The following is a 19,712-nucleotide window of genomic DNA, read 5'->3' on the forward strand; positions in this document are numbered from 1 at the left end:
TTTTGAAATTTTTTTAGCTGTAAGAAAGATGCCCTCAGCAAAAAGAACAATTATGAGGAATAATAACGATTTCTTGATCAAATCAAAACACGTCATGTAACAAAGTATGGCAATTTATCAATGCCAGCACTATATTTATAACCACAACCATTAATTATAGCACTAAGTTCATTTTCAGAAGGTGGAGAAAGAGATATTGATGTAACAGAAGACTAATATTCTGGCTAATTGGTATTTAGTTGGCAGGCTAACAGATGGAAGAGCCGCAAAATGATTATTGAAATCTGTACACAATATTTCTGGATTGGGGTAATGGCGATTGGGGAAGCACCAGATTTTTTGGACTAATTGATAATCTTCCATATTTCACTAGATTTACTCGAGTACTTTAATAATATTTTGTCTTTATAAGTGTGTTTGGCATTATTAAGTAACAGTCTATGTGATTTTTGAGTAGAGTTTACTCAGCTCTCAGATACTTTTATGAGAAGATCTACTCAGGGCATATACAATAGTTCCTCAAGACCAAAATTATATGAATTTCATCTGTAATCCATTGCTTTTTGGCAATGGGCTACAATAAATAGTGAGGAGAGATCAAGCAACTGTGCAGTGACTAGTTGCTGGGGTACTGTTTATGGAAAAGACAATGCTTAGTGCAGCTTAATGAATAGGAGAGAAAGCAAGCGTCAGCCACTTTGATGAGTCTAAAATTTGCTATTTATATTTCTTGGATTAATTATGTTTGAAAAGGTGTCTGGAAAGTGATATGTCGTTAATGCACTTCTTAGTTCTGATAGGCAGGTAGCCAGTTTCATGAAGTTCAAATGCTTCTGGTAAAAATCAGACTGAGGTCCAATAGGTACACCCTTGGCTTTCTTGCAGCTTATATATTATCTGCATTATTAATGCCTCAAGTTTATCTGAATTAATCTTAATAGCTGTCACATAATCTCTTCACCATGATATTGTCAAGCGTTTGAACCACATTGAATGAGGAAAACCAGTGATAAGTCATGACATTACTTAGAAACAATCAAAGCTGTATTTGCATGAAAATCCCAATAACTAAAATACTCAATTGTGTTTTTGGAGTTCTTGTCCTCTTTATGGATTATTTTTCCAACAGTTGAAATATATGATATAGCCATATTTTTTACCTGATTTCTTAATGCATTTCAGAAAATAATCCCTTGATTAATAGAAAATCCTAAATGTGACCAAAAAGGAAAATTTTGGGGAATAGGGGGAGAAAGATGGAAGCAGCAGTAATTCCAGGCACTGCCTTACTCATGGATCGAACAGGGTGGCGCGAATTCAAGCTACGCTCCTGGTATTCGAAATATTCTTTACAGAAATGTTTGATTTAATTCATATTAGTTTTGTATAAGTAACTAGAACTGTTTACATCCAACTCCACTCGAGAAAATGCTGAATAAACATGAAAACATATTCAAATTTTTAATAAGCACTAGTATGTAATGAGCAATAGTTTCCTAATTATACATCGTTAGAGGGTGTACGATGAGTTTTCTTGAATCGGTTCAAGTGGCCCGAACTTGAAAGTGGCGCCGACATTTTTTTAAATTTCGTCATTCATTTGTTCATCTTTCATGGACCAGTGCTGCTCGCGTCGGAGCTTTTAATTCATCGTCCAGGAGTTACCTTCAGTACAATCTAGCAGTGAGTGAGGTGAACTTAGGACAAGTGCCTCTAGCAGCTATATTTACGATGAGTGGTGAGTGCTAATGCTTTAAATATATTCTATTTCATAGGGTTTAATTAATGTAAGATGCCATGTTTTCACAATTTATTCAAAATAATGTCAATTTTAAATTTCATTGAGTTAAAAATTCCATTGATTTGCATTCATTAACTTGGTGGGTATTTTAAGAAATGAACAACATTGAATCCTAATGTTCAACATAAACGTATTTCGTTAAATGTCTTCACTGCCATTCAATTAGGCTACGTGTGTAATTCCCATATGTCTGCTAGTCACTTATTTGTGATAAAGTTTTTGATGTTCTTGAATGAATCATTATCATCTGATAAATATTGCACGAACACTCATAATAATTAACGCTGCCCTGTATGACTCAGTGTACTTTCGTCCTCGGTGCTTATTTTTGGCTGTCACAGTGCTAAATCGGTGTTTTGATGCGAAAACCATACAAAGCGTTCTGTCGTTATTTTTCATTTCTTTGGCTAGTGGCTGTCACTAGGGTACCGTATAATATAGGTAAATGATATTTATATAAATATTGTATAAAATATTTCACTTATTTTGTCGCCCCCGTGACTTGGGAGTAGCCTAGCGCTTAATACGAGGGCAGCCGTATTCATTGAAGACGGGAGTATTTGAATGACCTCGTGACATCGTTGGCCTTCATTGGAAACTTGTCCTTGGAAAATTGTGGTCCAACCATTTTTTTTATTTCGGGAATCATGCGCACAGTTAAGTATTTGAATGATAGTAACGTGGTGTCCCAGTGCGTAGAATGACATTGTCGCGACAGTCTGCGCATAATTTTTTTCAGTCTTTGTTAAATGTGGTCTTATTCCAGGCAGTGGTACTTTTCCAGGTATACCAGGGGACACAGCCAGATAATGTAAAAATAGCTTACAGTCGTCTGCCAAAATTTTCCCGGGTTAATATTGTGAGAAGCGGCATTCTGAATTTTAAAAGCTGTTGGTTCTGTTACGCTTATCCAGTTTCTCCCCTAATATTCGTCACGGAAGTGCTGAGATCGGAAGACCAGGAAAGATTTACCACATCGAGTAAGCCAATAGATGGGACAAAAAAACAAGCCGCATGCTGTGTAAAAGAGGGAGACATTTCTCACAATAATGTTTGGTGTAGATATTCCGTTTGTGCTAATTATTTTCTTGAAAGGGGGTTGAAAATGTGGCCGATTACTCGTTCTCCTCTGAGTTAAACAATAAAAAAATCACGATCTTCTTAAATTCATCGTACTGGTTTCTTTTTTCCGTTAATCAAGGGATGTTCTTGCGGCATGTGTGTCGTTATAAACAAAGATCCTCTTTTAATCCGATCCTATGACTTGTCCGCTTGCGATCCTGAATTTGTGTTACCAATCGCATTTGAGAGAACATAATTTGAAATTGGTGGCTTCATTAATTGTATAACGTTTTGCTGCGGATACCTACGGTAGCCCATGTGCCCTAGGGATCCCGTAGGACCAGTATTGCTGTCCTTAATAATATGGCCCTTGTAAGTAAAGTATCCCAAGGCGCGAACGTCCAGTTTACCCAACGCATGATCGGGTTGGGATTGGGTTGACTTTACTGCAATTTTAAAACAATTTTTACGATTATTTCATAATTGTTTTGAGCGGAATCGCGCTTGCCCAATAGCCATAGTTTTTCCCAATGGGAAACCGAAGGAGACTCACTTTTAATTGTTTTCCGGGCCGTTAATTTGGCTGCACGATGAGAAATGAGGGTGTGATCACCAAACTGGCCGTCATGAACGTAGAAATTATTCCCGGTGGAAGATTTTCCACCTAGTTAATTTATGAGGGCGTTCGGGAAACCAACAGTAGGCGGTTCCCTACTGGTGAGTCGAGGGTCATTATAGAGGGGCCAGAATGTTTTATTGGAGGATCGAGAAGTAAAAAACCTTAATTTTCTTACTCTTTCAAGTTGAAAATTCAAACAATTATTTTCAGAATATGTTAATACCGAGGTATTTTCTTTGACCAAAAGTTAAACCAATAAAATATTGAACCAGTACACTTTAAGATCTGGTGCTTTCCCGGCGTATTTGCTTGAAGTTTTCTCGGGTCTTCCATCGGGTCAGGGGTTCCATATTGGCCGACGTTACTATGCACGAGTCGAGCGTCGAAACGTCTGCCAATATGAAACCCCTGACCCGGTGGCAGACCCGTTGAAACTTCATCAGTACACTTTAGTAGTTTAGTTGTTATCATCAAAATATTTTTCACTCACAATGTTATTTTCAAACATTTGCTCTTTGAAAACCTACATTTTAGTAATAATTTTTTTTCTGGCGCGTAACTAAAGACTTCTTCTTTGAAAATTTTGGAAATTATTTCATTGGGACGGCCCCCGAAAAGTTTTAATAGGTAAGTAGGGCAACATTCAGAAAAAATTTCTAATATCGTGTACCTAGTGGGTCGCCTTGCTTCATTTCCTCGGATCTTTCGCCAACAAAGATTAAGGAGGGATCAAGAGTGCGCATAAATATGTGGAATTTATTAACTTTCTAGTTTGAGTTGTTCTTTTTTGTAAATACTATGTAGGAGTCCCGTAGTGGGATTGAAACTCGAGGTAAAGAGTTCGTGAAGTTTTGTTAAACTTGGCTTGACCAAAAATCTTCCCGAAATGCTTCCAAGAGTTTCGAAGATCAAATTGGGAATTGGTCAAGTCCTCAAATAAATGGCCCAAAAGTGGAATGAACACGGTCGTATATTTCAGTCTATCATTAATTTAGATTGAATTTATTTTGGGTTCCCTGTGAAAAAACGTAACTCGTTCGAGAAACTATTATTTCCTCTTAAATATTGTGATTTTTTTATACAAATGCGTTTGAGAACATTGCTTATGGAAATATTTCATGCAGAATGGGTAGCGGTTCATTGGGCGCTACTGTTTTTCTTTCACTTCGTTTCCGTTATACGCCTGGTTATTTTGCGTTATTTAAATAATTATCCCACAATTATTAAGGCCCTTCATGACATGGGATTCGGCTGAATCCTATGAGTTCGTCGTACGGCAGGGCAATCTGATCCCAAGAAATGTGTAAATTTACGAAGGGATTGGCATCGTCGACGATCCTCTCCGGATGGGGCAGACGTCACTGATCAAACCACCCCAAAACACGGCGGATACCATTGTTTTCCCAAGCATTGTTCTCTAGGGGAAACTCCTACTTTGTCCCTTCGCCGGACTCGCCCACCATTAGCAGTGTTCCGGACAGATGCGGTGTTACGGACCGTTTCATCCCATATTTTTTTATATACTCATATTTACTCATCCAGAAAATAATATTATGCAAAAGCCCCATGGCGGTCGCAAAGTAAATATTTGAAATGGAAGAAATAGATCGAAGGGATTCATTGTCATTCGTGGCGCGAGTAAGTAGTGGAAGTAGCAACAATGAGTATTTTTAGGCGTCGAATTTTGTTTACTAGGAAACAGGATGAGTTTGCCCCCAGAATTTGTATAGGAGAAAAATAAAACTTTAATTGTTCCAGGTCGATTGTGCCCGTGAGTGTAGCCCACCAAGCCAACTTCACTGACGAAGCGTATCTTAGTGAGGTAAATAGCACGAGAATAGATCTCGCATAGCTCGACCAGGTGTTTTTGATGAAACAGCTTGTTTTTTAGTGTGTAAAAAATAGAATTTTTCTACTAAATCTAGTCATGGTAATGGAATTCTAATTCCAGTGAATATTCAAAACGGTCAAACTTGAGACAATTAATTTTCATACCCATTTTCGAAAGCTATACGAGATTTCAAAATAAGATTTGGCCGCTGGATAAAAATCATTTGCGGAGAATCGAGGTTAAATCGGTCAGAAATTGTTTCCAGATTGGGGGGGGGGATGTAGATATTTGGATGGAATGGATTTGAAAATATCCCAGAATCAAATGATGGTGACAGCGGATTGTCATGATCAATGTGCCCTCCTTGATGATGGTAGTCAACTGTCGAAGTTGGTAGTACCGTATTAAAAAAGTGCGAGAAATAACTAAGAAGTACTTTTTCTATTATTTGGAACGATTCCACTATATAGACGCGCTGTGATTATATCAAATCTATTTTATTGATGTTTTTCTGTGTCTCATTATCAATCACATTGCGGTTAAGTTCCCTCTCATTAAATCGTTGGTGTAGGTCCGTTACGTATCCGTGGGGCAAAGTTGGCTAGTCTCTTCCTCCTCCACTCTCGTTTTCACTCCGGCCGAGGGATTCAGCCTTTGCCCCATATCCTTGAACACGCCCATGTTTTTTTTTTAATTCCGTCCGAGGACCGACATCTCGACGATATGTTTCGTTTGAGCGACCTCAATGAACGACATGAACGTTCAGCTTGACGACCGGAGGAATATGAAAAAACGCCATACTTGTTTATTTAAGCCCTGGAACAGCTTGGATAGCAATAATCACCAAAATGGTTGATGCGGAAAAGTCAGGCTTTCTGGATATACCATTGACTGAGATATATTAGGATTTAGTTTATTTAAAACTTAAAACTCGATCGAATCGTAGCTTTTAAATCATTCTCGGTGGAAGTAAATAATACTCTACAGTAGTTCCATTCACACAAACGAAACTCCACGTAGGGTTCATTCAGAGGAAACTGAAAGTTCGTTTTGGCCAAATTATATAAGTCTCATATCTCATGATATTGTATGATTCATAGTATCAGCCTGTGCTCATAGAAGACCACTTGTAAGGGTTCGCCGTTGGGTTAAATTTAAAATTTCGAAGATAAAATATTGAGTGTCAGCTAATCGAATTTCTCATCGCATTCTGAAATTGATACATAATTGTTATGAGCACTCGCGAATTACTCAGTGTCCTACGTAAGTGTATTATGTTTTCATGTTTTTCCAAAACTCCTACCCCTTGAACTCTCATTGGAGATAATTTACGAGGACGGCCGGCTAGAGAGGCTTTTGGTTTCTTTGAAATAATTTTTCCTCCTCCGTGTCTTGGTAAAATTAATCGTCGGCCCATGGTAATTTGTATCCCCCCTTTCTCATGTATTACTACGATAATTAGCGTAAGAAGTAATCGGTGGAGCCCAAGAGATGGAAAATGGCACACAGCAACGAAATAATTTAAATATTCGGTACAGGGAACTGGCCCAATTTCCCGTGTCTTAATGATGTCTGCCAGTTATCTTCGATCCTAGCCGAGAGATTCGCTTGGATTGCCAATTCATTCTTTTTCCCACACTCACGTCGACAAAAGCGTAGGTGGATGGGAAAATTTTTCGCCACGAAAATCGCTCGGTGAAGGGTTGTCAGCGTTGTATTACCGATTGGCTTCCGTTTTAAGACTTGCTCTAAAAATAAGGCGACCCTCATTAAAGATAGTCGCCGCTGCTCTAGCTACGACGGATGCATCAGCCAATACCATTGACGAAACAAATGAAGTAAGGCTCGTCGCGTAGCAATGTTTGGTGTGCCTTGTTCTACGTAAGCCTTGTTCCCAATTAGTTTTCAAATCTCACGGATGAGGGGAATTTTGGCCTCGGGGAAGGCGGCTAAAGCACGTGCATTGCGCCGTTCACAGGATCGGAAGACAACCCCCCCCCCTCCACCTTAGGGTGGGCGACTTGGGCGAGTTGAGGACGTCCAGTCTTGGTCCCTCCTCGCTCCTGTTGTTTACCCGCGTGAGACCGTATAGGTCAGCGGGTCCTCCATCTCCTTATCACTCGTGCCCCGGTTTAAAGTCTCCTTACGGAATTCTTAGGTGCGATTATGGGACTTTATAATAACGTGTGTGATACTGTTATTTATCGCTATTGTTAATTGATAAATCTATTACTGTACGTCGGCGTTCGCGACACTAATCCCAACAAACGCAATATCTGGCTCTACCACGAATCCCTAGAGCTTTATTCGTTAAGATCAACGTTCTCCAACCGTGCCATAGGATAAAATCGAGTTGTGGGGACTGGTAACCATTTGTGGATACTAGATATCCGATGAAATACTGGTCATTTATTTTGAGTTCTGCCTTGCAGCGCTTTTGTTCATATTACGGCGACATCGACTGAGCATTGTACTCTTTCCATTTTGATTTTTTTTGCCATCTGAATGTAGTTCTCTTAGTTTTAAAGCTCCGTACACCTCTAATTGTTATACTAATTCTTTCAAATGTCTTCTTCGTATCCTCTTATCCTGTTATTTGCCATATGGTACGGTCTTATTAAACCAATGCGTCTCAAGATGTGCCATTACGTGAAGTTGTTTTTTTCTTATTATACTCTGCGTGGGCTCCTATACCCGTCCGCGGACTTTTTTGCTTTACCTGTCCATTTGATGTACAGCAACAACCTCGTGCATGAATCCTTACTGTCGTGATCAAGTGAAGCTCTATGCTAATTCGTCTTCAAAGGTTTCGCAAGGCGAATTCCTCAATCGACTGGACTAATCGAAGTGCCAAAGTATCTTTAGACTGATGGGTTCAAGCTTGGAGGCATTTAAAATTCCACCTGGGTGTATCCTCCCACCTGTTTAGAAACAATTGCATGTATAGTGCGTCAACAATACTGTGCTTCCTATTGAGGCCTGAGGTACGTACACCGGGCGTGTTTTCGCGTATAACTTTGGTATTTTGCGTAAAATTCTCTCAACGCCCATCGAGACGCTAACTTTATGAGCATGTTTATACCATCAGCGAGTTATCACGCACAATGTTTGAGTGTTAATAATATAAAATTGGCGTTACCCAAGTAAGTCTCCAATTTGTCGCTATCGACTTGCCAATTTTAATAATAATCCGTGGCAATTTGAAATTATTTAAGAATATCTTCCAGTACCCCGTGTGGAACAATGACATTCTTTTTGCTTTGAGTTACTGGAAAATGTACTGCTTAATGCGTATACTCGGTATCCATCGTTAGTATGTTTAAATTTAGGTCAATACCTTCACGGATGAGTGAGTCTTGATGTAAAAATATTCAAATTTCTCTATAAGGATCATTTTGGGTAGTCTGATCGTGTAATCAGCATTTATGTTTTTTTTCCTCGGCCAAGAGCAATTAGATTGATTCAAATATTTAGCTAAAATCGGGGTTTAGTGATTTCCTGAGTGTGATCGATCTTAACGAATGTATTTGCATACCATTTCATGTTGCCTAACATGAAGGAAAATCCTTTGTGAATGTGCGTCCTATCGAATGCAATTTCGTTTTTTTATAATCATAATGCCGTAGTCATTGAATGTGCCATCTTAAATTAAAAATATTGCTTCTATTAAATTTAGGTTTATGTATTTAAAACTATTCAAGTTAAAGTATGTTTTTGGCAACGGTCCAAGGTTCGAAATTAAGTGGTATGGATGATTTAAATTCAATTTATTTGTGATCACTCAAATGTTTCCTTTTTTTTCATAAATTGGCATTTATTTGTAATTATCAATAAGCATTATTGGTTATTTGAAAGCACCACACTATAATCCTCGTCGGATGATCAAATTAGCATATTTTACCATACTCTAAATTCGTTTCCGCAAACTTAATTCTATATCATAATGTCCGAATATCGAGTAAATCACGTGAAACTTCATTACGTTTCGAAGTAATCATACAACGCCACCGCTTCGTTTCTGAAATGCAAATTTATTTCATGAAGTTCATCAAGCAATTTAAATTTTTTGGGGAGAAAATCGGAAAATCATGTCGGTCGGCGTGACTTAATCGTGTAACAATCAAAAAAATATTTTTCGTAGCTCATTCCGCATACGCGTCCGATTTTCAAACGCGGTGCGAATTGGAGAGCTGTGACCCAAGGGTGGGCGGGGTAAGTTAAAAGTGCTAATAGTTTGTGAGAAGCACAAATGTTAGATTTATCGAAGCAGAATTCACGGTGTAGTTACTTATATCCATCCCTGTTTCAGTCAGTTGAGAGAACACTGTCAAGTTAGTGCATGCGTCAATTGAAATGGGCAAGAATTATATCTTTCGATTGGCTTCCCACTCTCCCACCATTGTAAACTGTTCGTTGATAATCTCCTTTCATTCCTTCGTTCTTTTTCATCTTAAGTTTCTTCCATCGCAGGCGTCTCATGATTTGTCCTTGGGCGTCCTCTCTCGGTTCTTTCAATCCTAATTCGATCTTCTGAGAAGTATTTCTGCTTTGGATTATGTGCGATTATGATTCTTCTCTTGCTAGTGTTCCTTTCCTCGCTTTCTTCTTGAATGTCTTCCCCCATCATTAGCTCTCCGTAGCATTGAGTTTGCGTTTCTTCTCTCCATGAAGCCACTTTTCCAGATTAATCAAACTTTCAACGAAGAACACTGTTTAAATATGACAGGTAAAGTATAGCAGTGAGGAGATTATTAATACGTTACCTATGAGAATTTTTCTGTTATCATGCCTCACACAGTACTCAGCTTCTCATCTCAAATCTGTTATAAAATCGCCCAACTTCATTGACGTAGTGATTAAAAAAGACGAATTAAGCTTCACTGGGCGAGAAACAAATGAAGTGAAAGTGGTTCTGTCGAAGTTTACGAAATGCCTCCTGTATCTCGCCGAAGATCAGCGAAATGGCAATTCAATGATTCATCCGCCAACTGGAGTCCTCGAAAGCTATGAAGGAGAAGAAAGTGGAAAAAAACATGGACTCGAGCAATAAAAATTTGTAATTTCGGAGAATTTTAATTTTTACAAGAAACTGCGGGAGATGCCGCGACAGTAACTTTTAATGGAGTTATCCGCCGTATGCACAGTACAATGAAACAATTTCAGAGCGTAAATATCATTCGCCCTCGAATCATTTTTACACTCTGAATTGTTGCATTGTAATTTACATTTTGTGCATTAAAATGAACGGTGAACGGAAAAATTAAATTATATTTTTAAAATTTAAATTCATTTATTGTTTTTTTCGACAAACAAACGACTAATAAGTGTGTTATTCATTCTGCAAGAAGGTATAGAATTCTGCTTCGAAACAGTATACTTTTTGAAGGGTCATCCACTTAACGCCACGTGTGGAGATAAACATTGGGCAACATTCTGACGAATGCTTTTAAGATAATAAGAACAATGATACTAATGAATTTCATGACACTACAGCGCCATAACTGTTAAACTAACAGTGACAGTGTCTTTGCACCGGCGATACCGCTAGTGGTTTAAATGACATAGTGAAATACTACCGTAATTGGGGCCAGGTGAGGATTTTTTATTTCTTTCCTCGACGACGATTGACTGTTGAACAAACTTTTTTTCTACTGTCATCTATGGAAATTAAATTCGTAGCGAGGCGAAGAAGTTTCCATTGATGCTGGGGAGGGCAACTTTCAGCATCGTGCGGAGCTTGTTGTAATCGTAACTCTATAACGGGTGTCTATGTAGTTCAGAGACCTCGACCGTCGTAATGAAGAGCCACTCGCTCTCCGCGACCCAGCCGTTCTCCTTTTTAGTTTTTTTTTGTTTTCGCAAAACGCGACGTCTTGTGGAACGGGATACGTTTAGGGCACTCATGCGGTTACGTGCATCGCGAATCGTCCTTGTCTTGTCCCGTTGTCCCACGGGACGGGTAAGAAGGGGAGACAAGGGGGAGGATGGAACCGCGCGTGTGTGTGTGTTCACTTCAACCCTCGAGGCCGCGACACGAATCCGTTCCGCCAAAACATCGCGGACGCCGGCAGACGCATCTCCCGACAGTCGGAGGCGTCGGCGGCACTTTCAGGGCGAATCGGCCTTGACGGTCTGCACCGGCGCCCCCGGTTACTTTCCACCTCGATAAAGGGGTATCTCTCAAAAGGGTCTCCATATAAGGGGTCTCCCTATTCGACGCGTTCCGTTCCGTTAGGGGGGGTATTCTCCTTTCCCTCTTGAGGGCCCTGCTCCCCTCTCCCCCACCCGGTTATCCGTCGCGGTGTCGGCGCACGCGTCTGCGTCCGCCGAGGCTTTCGAGTGTTCTCGCTGCAGCGCCTCGAGAGAATATTTTGACGCGACCCCGTGCCCAGCGTGCCGTGGAGAGTCGTCACGGAGTGACTGGAACGGGTCTGGCGCCTAAATCCCCCAAGCGCCGACCTCTGCGCCGCCTCTGCGCCAATCGCTTTCTTCTGCGAGGGGGTTGGCGGCGCACGATCGTTTCCCACGCGAAGGTGCACCACGTGAGGTAGTCCCAGTTTTTTATCGGCCCACCACTGTCGGTTCGCTCATTCTTCAGGTGCAGTGTGATGCCGATGGCGGGGTCTGGATCTCATCTTAGGGAGCATAAGAGGAACGGTAAGACTTTTAAGATCTCCGATAAATAGTTTGTAGTTAGGCATTGTGTTCATAGCTGTTAGTTGGAAACTGTGTTTGCTTCTGTGGTGTTTAGTTCGTCCATCTCGTGATCCTAGCACGACACCATTGGTCCTTTAGATTCCATCCTTTCATCTTCGATTCGGCTCACAATGTTTTAGCCAACGATGGATAAGAGCCCATTGCGCTGCTACGTGTACAGTGAAATAAGTTTCCAGTTGAACGTTTTAATGTCAACGTACATACGTTTTGAATTTGATTTTTGACGTTATTGTCTTAAGAAGCTTACGGTGTTGTGAATTCAAGTCGAATATTACAATTTTAATGTAAATTTTGCGTTGATTATTTGTCTTGTTTTCAGTGGCTTCAGTTATGCACTGCATATGAACAAGATCTCGTCTCTCATCATAGTTTTTGTTAACGTAATGTGATGCATGAGCAGGGACTGCCTACTTCTCTGTTTAGTTCGGATGTGTCTGCTCCCCATGGCATAGTTAGCTTGGTAATCACAGCTGCAAAGAGAAAATCCGTCGGCTCGCGTTGTCAATCCGTTGCAAAAGCACTAGACAGGAGGTTCTCGGTGCGTATCTCGCTTCGGGTGTGAATATTGTGTTCCTTTCGAATGTGCTCTTGCGAGTTGGGCTTAGTTTGTGCGATGTGACCGCAACCAACCTTCGTGGGTACCTTGCCTATGTTTTAAAGCGAGGAAGAATATCTTTTTACCTCTCACGGTGGAATTATAACAAGTTTGATAAGCTGGCGAATGTTATTTATTTTATTTATATACCCTGCAATCCACCGCTAGGGTGTTTGGCAGGAGGTGAATACACACCAGACTAATTTTTACCCGAACATGACACTACCGCGGTCGGACAGTGTTATTATGATCCCCTATCGTTCGTGAAAAAATGGCATCTTAAATCTGTCTGTTCTACAGTTAATCTCTAATTTTATTGAAATGATGTCTCCTACCGTAGTACGATGGGGGCAATAGTACATTTCCATATCACTGCTAAAGAGACGTCCTTCCAATTTAAAATTGTAAGTTATTATAAGTACGTAAGGATTACGTAAGGAGGGTTTAAATCCCGGCCTCGCCTTCATCAAAAAGGACTAGAGAAGTGAAGTATTTTTTAACAATTTTTCGTCCATTCTGCTCACTCTGTTGTAAATTTGTGAGAGGAAAACTTTATTTGGAAACGCGTACAAATTGGAAAACTATTAGTTGTCCTGAAGTTAATGATGTTCGTTGGAAAGGTGGTGTGATATCTTATGTAAATGTTCAGTTATAGCTTTCAAGGGCGTACATTCCGCTTACGTCGACGTGCTCATCGCTGGTGTTAATATATGAAAAATTTGGATGGCAATTGCAGACTTTACATTTTGTTTAAAATCGAAAGAATTAAACGGTTACCTGTACGGCCACTGTCACCGAGCACGTTAACCGCCAAGCTATTTCTATCGTTCATTTTCTTTAAAGTTGAGGATGTCGTCTGTTTCCCATTCAGTTCCTCAGGCAAAGGTTCGGTCTCCTCCATATGGAAAGCATTCGAGTGTTCGTATCGTTGGCCCGACGTTTCTTTGAAAATACGCCAATGGCGAGCAGACAAAATTCGTTTACGAGTCTACCATTTTCGACGAGTTATGTTTTCTTCCAATATAGCGTAAAATTAAGATTGCGAGGCCTTCACAATTGGAGTCGGAAGTTTCCGAACGTAACATTCCGATTGATAATAGTTTGCGACACTAGGAGGTCGATTTCTTTACGTTCAAGGACGGAATGGTTAGCCGTCGGGGACCATCGCGATTTCCTCGCGGATCCAACCTGTTCGCCGAATGCGGTTGAAAGTGAAGAGCACGGTGTGTCCTCGTCAAAATTTTCACATCTGTGTCATAATCGCCCCACAATGAGACCAAGTAAATCAATCACGTGGTCCGAAAGAATTGGGCGCAAGTGTGACTAGATTAGCGTCCAGTCGGTCAGCCGTCGCTGCTGCTTTGTGGACAGTCGTTGAACTGACACGATTTCGAGTGAATGAGAAACGCACTGGTTTTTATTCGGTTTAAATGTCGGGAATACAATTAATGGAGGAAATAGTAATCCGGGATAAGATTAAGTTGACCTTCGGCCCGTGACTCCTTAAATGCCTGGGAGATGGGTGGTAGAATGGGATACGCTTAAGTTGGGGAGATGACTGCATCGGAGAAGAAACGAAATATTTTAATAAATCGGACTTTGAATAAATATTTGTCCTTTGATTATAATTTTCGTCCTTTAAATATAATTTTCACCCCAAAAAACTGGAAGGAGAAGTCTTATTTCTGGTCGCCTCCGATACGATCATCCATGACGTGGTTGAGATGTTCGCCGCCTATAAAGCAAATTGGAGAGAGAATTGCAATCGTTAAGAGGGTCGTGTTCGCGAACGTCTCTTTCAAGAAATTTCATTCAAACTTTAAAAACGAAGGCTATTGGAACATATCGTACGTTTCAATCGCTCCGTTTCTGTTCCCACGGAATGACCCTGCTACCGCCCGCTACATCGGTTTAAATGTAATCAAAATTGGCGACTTATGTAGTGTCAATCATTTAAGATCTACTTGACCATATCCGTGCTCTTTTGAATTTCCCATTCTCCGGGAGTATTTGCTGATCGCATGTGATGTGTTTATTGCACGGCTTTGTCGAGAGAAGTCCTAGATGTGGATGGCAGTAGTTTGGCTCGCTCTCCAAGAATTTGGACAAGGACGTTAATCTTTAGGCCCTCCCAGAAGCTCGGATTTCTCACGCTCTGTCCGGTCTCCCCCAGGAGTTCGTAGTGTCCTTGCTCAAGTCGGCCTTGCAATGTATCCGTATGCATGTACGAATTATGTTATCCGTCCCAAAACTGGCAGGAGAGCTAATGAGCGTGAATGGATAAAGTTTCGCGGTAGGCTTTTTAATGATGCGAAATTTTGTTTCGAGTTTCCTGCGAGGTTTTAAAATGTACAAGATTCATCTACTTTTCAGCAAGGTCTTCTCTTGGGGAAGGAAAAGGAACTGACGCGATGAAGGCTGGTGTGAGAAATTGTAGAAGTGGTGAATGGTGGCCGTAGGGGGATCCGATCACTTTGCGGAATAAAATGTTCACTCAACTACAGAAACCACATATAGTTATTATTTATTACTTCATTGTGTTGGCTTAGCCGAATCATTTAACTTTAATTTCCGCAATACTATTATTTTCTAAGCAGCGTAATGTTAAAAGCTGATTGAATCAGAATTGAATTCTCAGTGTATTCGTATTATAAATCGTAATTAGTAATTGTATTTGGTATTGGAATTTAATAGGATTTCCTTAATGATTAATGCGAAGTATAAAATTTGTGTATGAAAACGAAAAGTTTGTGGGATTTTATACGTGAAAATATTATCTTTTTAGTTGACAGTGAATTATTCCCGTACTACAGGTATTACTATGCATTTTAAGGCACGCCGTCATGTCCTCAGCATCAGCAAACTTCAAACCACGCAAAAAAAAATGTTGCACTTAATTTCACGAATCATAAGTTGGATTTGCGCCTAATTTACATGGCACATTCTGTTGCTCACTTCGTCGGTCGTAAGCTGCCAACTGGAACCGAAAGTTGTGTGGGGTATTTTGCCTCCTCAGGTAACGAAATGATGATGATGATGATGAAAATGGAAACCTCTTCCATCTATCAAATCGCGCATCAGTCATAGTACATTTTCACCCTCGGTCCGTGAACCCCCTCCCCCCCCCCATTTCCAGCACCCGACCCGACGGAAATGCTCAACCCTCTGCCGCCGCCACGCAGGGGATGTCTCGGTTCGCTTGCTTCATTCGGGCAGGGATAAAGCCGACGCCTGGGGACCGAGGGACCAGAATAAATTCCGAGAAATCGTCGGGGGCGAACACTCCGTCGCATCCGGAACTGGTGGATTTGATTTTCGTTCCGTAAATTGAAATAAAGGGGCGACGCGGTGTGGCTTAGTTCATCTGGCATCTGTCTATGCCGGCTCTACACACTCGGGAAAATGAAACAGAGCGAGACAGTAGGAAACCCCGATTAGATCCTAGTTTTGAATTCCCGGGTGGCTGACGACTAGATAGCTTGTAGGGAAAAGAACTGCCTCTGGCCAATAGTCGATAACGATGAGTGTGTAGATTTCGCTGTTCTTAGGGGCTTAGGGACTGGTTTTGTTGCAATTCGTCCTCTCAAATCTGCCTTAGGGTTGAGTGGGGCTGGGTTCTAAACTATAGATTCTAGTTTTTAACAAGAAACTGTGGTTCGGACGAGAAGTAACATCGTATGTTTCTCGGATATTCCCTTTCGGAGGAAGATGGCTTGGTGGTGGCACTGTTTAATAATAATGTGATCGCTCTGGGAGCAAAGTTTTTTGGAACACAACAATAAGTATATGTAAATAAAAAGGACAGAATGTCTCCAAAGAATATATAAGGTCTGAACAGACGATAAAATATACATGGGGTAAAAGTATGCAAACAGAGGTAATAACGTTATTTTTAATGTTAGCTACTGCGAAATTTTTATGTATGGCTGTGATTTCATTGTTCAAACTGGTGAATAATTTTTTTTAAACTTATAATATAATTAGGAATATCGTTTCAAGCACTCGTTTGCCGAATTTATTTTTGAAAACTGACAAATATTGATAATGAAGTTAAGTTTTTGTAAAGCGTCTACGGACTCTCTTAAATAGTATTTCTGAACCATTGCTTGAGACGGCTGGTAATTGATTGGGAGATCCTGGTTCAGAAAGGCCCTGTCGAGTTGTCAAACGGTTTGGTCCTGAGGAAGTCTCGCCCCTCGACAGATTAAAATCGACGACAATCCTCGTTGTTCAAAATGAGTTAAACGAGTGAATAGAGTAGGATCGATGGCAAATTAGAATAACAGCACTCATTCTTTTTTTGCTCTCTCTCTCCGGTGTCTATGTACTCTACACGTCGCCGAGGACGTGGTATGTGCATCTCCATGGGAGTCTCTTCTTTTTTTTTAAATATCAATTCTTTATTTGCTGCGCTCTGTTAATGCCGATCCGGATTCTGCCGGTGGCTCGCCCGATGTGCACATCCACCACGGCGCGGAGTCTTCTGGTGTAACGAGGGGGAGGGTCGCACTCTTCCACTCGTCTCGTTGTCCCAACCTCGTCCCTCCCACAACCCCCCACCCATCCACGGCCGACTCCACCTCGCCATCTTCTGGCCTCTCACACCCAGAGAGAGAGAGAAGAGTGCAGTTCCTCGCCTCGGAAGGGGCAGGGAGAGGGCGAGCGTGCGTGCCGCGTGTGTGTGTATGAAGGGGGGGATTGGGATCGAGAGACGGAAGAGGAGACTGGAGAGGGTTGGGGGTTCACTCGACCGAAGCGTACCGTGTCACACACGCGGTGCCTTCTTTTCACGTCGCCGGGTGGAGTCTGCTAGGCCGCCCCAGCCGCCCCCGCTCGCCGAGGGCGACGGTGCTCACGCGTCTTACCGAACGCCGCCGCCGCTGCTGCCCCCCATCCCCAAACACGCTCCCCTTCGCCAGAACCCCCTTCCCTCTCCTTCTGCTCCTTAATCCTCTCACCCACCCCCTCCCGCTGCGGGTAACTATTCTTAGGTTTTTACTTCGGACCTCCTCCCCGTCCCGCGGCCGAACCTCTCTCCGCCCGCCGCCTACCCCCATCTCCCTGCCCTCATCGCCACAGATGAATATTTAGTTAATACGCACCCAATATCATGAGACGGATAAGCACGGGATTAGGGAGTCTCATTGGAATTTCGGAGGTGCTTTTTTTGTGCCGGTGGATGCTTAAGTTTTTGTGAATCAACCCAGTCACTACCTTTCTTCCAGAAGCCCCCGCGAAAGTATAAATCGGTTATTATGGGATGCGTTTCATGCCTCCTTTAACTGAGAATTCATGACCGACGGTGGATGGGTACTGTCGATTGTTTTTTTTTTACTGTCGCCCTCTCCTGTAGTCCATGCTTGGCAGTAGACGTGCCCGAAGAGAGTTGGGTTGGAGGATGGCGAAGACAGGGAAACGGAATAACCAAGCATTTCTGGCAGAGGACTCTCTTCCAATTGATATGCGACGTGGAGAGATAGGAGATGTGGCTGTGTCGTTAAATTTCTTAATATTTCTATGTTTATTTCTTGCTATTATAGGGAAACGGTCTCCTCAAAGACGAGGCAGAGTGACGGATCGTATTAAGGCCAAATTGTATTATTTCCCTCTGTGCTTTCGGATAAAATTGTGAACTTCCAACCTGACCCAGCGATAATTTTTGGTTGAGAATTTATCCCGAAATTATTTGGCTGAAAGTTAGGTGAAAATTGTTCAAAGGCTAGGGAAATTGTTGTAAACTGTTCAGAGATATGCTATGATGGTTGTCGATCCCTTTGTATCCGATCCATTCTGGGTATCGATTCCTTTAATTATTCTAAATTAATCCAGATCAATTCATTACTTTTTAAAAATAATCATTTATATTTTTGTGAAAGTTATTTATTTTTATGCAATGTTTGTACATATTTATTCATTTATTTTATGATGAACGGATTTAATGACATTTAAAAAATTTTATTATGCAGAAATATATAAAAAGCAATGTTGAAATTGTTATTTGAAGATTTATATTATTAATTATAAAATGACAAAAGTATTGCATTTTGAGATGGGTGAACATAAGGTGACTGTAACGAGATAAAATTATGCCAGGAACAAATGAGATAAAATAGTTGAAAGTCATGGGAAAACCAAAGTTTATTTTGTTTCTTCACCTTTGTGTCATGTAAATTCGATTGATAACAATTGTGAACGCTATTATATTACTGTCAGTTGTAAATATTTGCCGGAAATAAGCTGTTCATTGGCTGGCTTAAAAGGTAACTGTTTTGCATTAGTGTTTCCGGGATGAACTAGTGTTCAAAGAGTCGCGTAAATATTTTCATTCATCCGTTAATCATGTTGAATGATTGATTCAATGATGATGTTCAATCTGAATAAATGAGATCACCATCCATATCAAATCCCTCACCACTTGACCGCCTTTAATTGATTGGATCCGATTCAGCCGCGATGCAACTCTTTATCTCCCGCAGTTTCTTAAAATTTGTCTTTTAAAAGCTATAAATGTCTCCTCATTATCAAGAGTGCATTAAGAAATCGGTCAGCCGCGCTATGGAGGCGATATCTGACGCGTGAAGATTTATTTTCTTCGGGGTTTATTTTAATGAGTTCAAGAGGAGTCCTGGAAACCGAAATTACCGCTTTACTTTTTCTTTTTAGACACTCGAAGTCGCTTGGAGCCGCCACCCATATATTTTTTTTATTCTGAGCGCTGGCCCAATTCTTGGGAGGAAATCTTAGGACGGAGTCGCGAAATTCTTTCAAGCGTAAGAGACAGTATTCATATCTTCGTAGCCGGTTTTTTTCTGCCTCGAGATGAGCCCAATGCTCTTTTAAGTGCAGTAGCGCATTGAAATGAGGAATGCACCGGGATTTTTGCACATTTGACATCACTCGATATTCTGTAATCATCGTGTTTTCCGTGGTTTTTTTACTAATAATTAATTTACCACGGCAAATTTTCTCTTAAAAAAGTACAATTGTATTGAAAAAATATACGGTTATGTATTACCGGGCAGAAATATTTTATCTACAATAGACTGAATACAATTTGCTGAGATGAGAAAAATGCCACTAAAAGGTT

General features: G+C 41.0%; 1 protein-coding gene across 2 annotated transcripts in view; it reads left to right on the forward strand.

Annotated features, from left to right (window-relative positions):
- The first annotated feature begins 1,657 nt into the window (after nt 1–1,657).
- Gyg (glycogenin 1) overlaps nt 1,658–19,712 on the forward strand; it is a 56,382-nt gene continuing 38,327 nt past the window's right edge. Inside the window, exon 1 of one of the 2 annotated variants that reach the window (XM_071585486.1) lies at nt 1,658–1,738. In XM_071585486.1, the coding sequence (XP_071441587.1) occupies nt 1,732–1,738 (7 nt within the window). In that variant the 5' untranslated portion in view covers nt 1,658–1,731. Of the gene's footprint in view, nt 1,739–11,873; nt 11,971–19,712 lie in introns of those variants that run through there. The other variant, XM_071585485.1, reaches the window with a different exon arrangement.

Source organism: Hetaerina americana, unplaced genomic scaffold (genome assembly GCF_022747635.1).
Source record: "Hetaerina americana unplaced genomic scaffold, ioHetAmer1.1.p SCAF_2, whole genome shotgun sequence".
Lineage (NCBI taxonomy): Eukaryota > Metazoa > Arthropoda > Insecta > Odonata > Calopterygidae > Hetaerina > Hetaerina americana.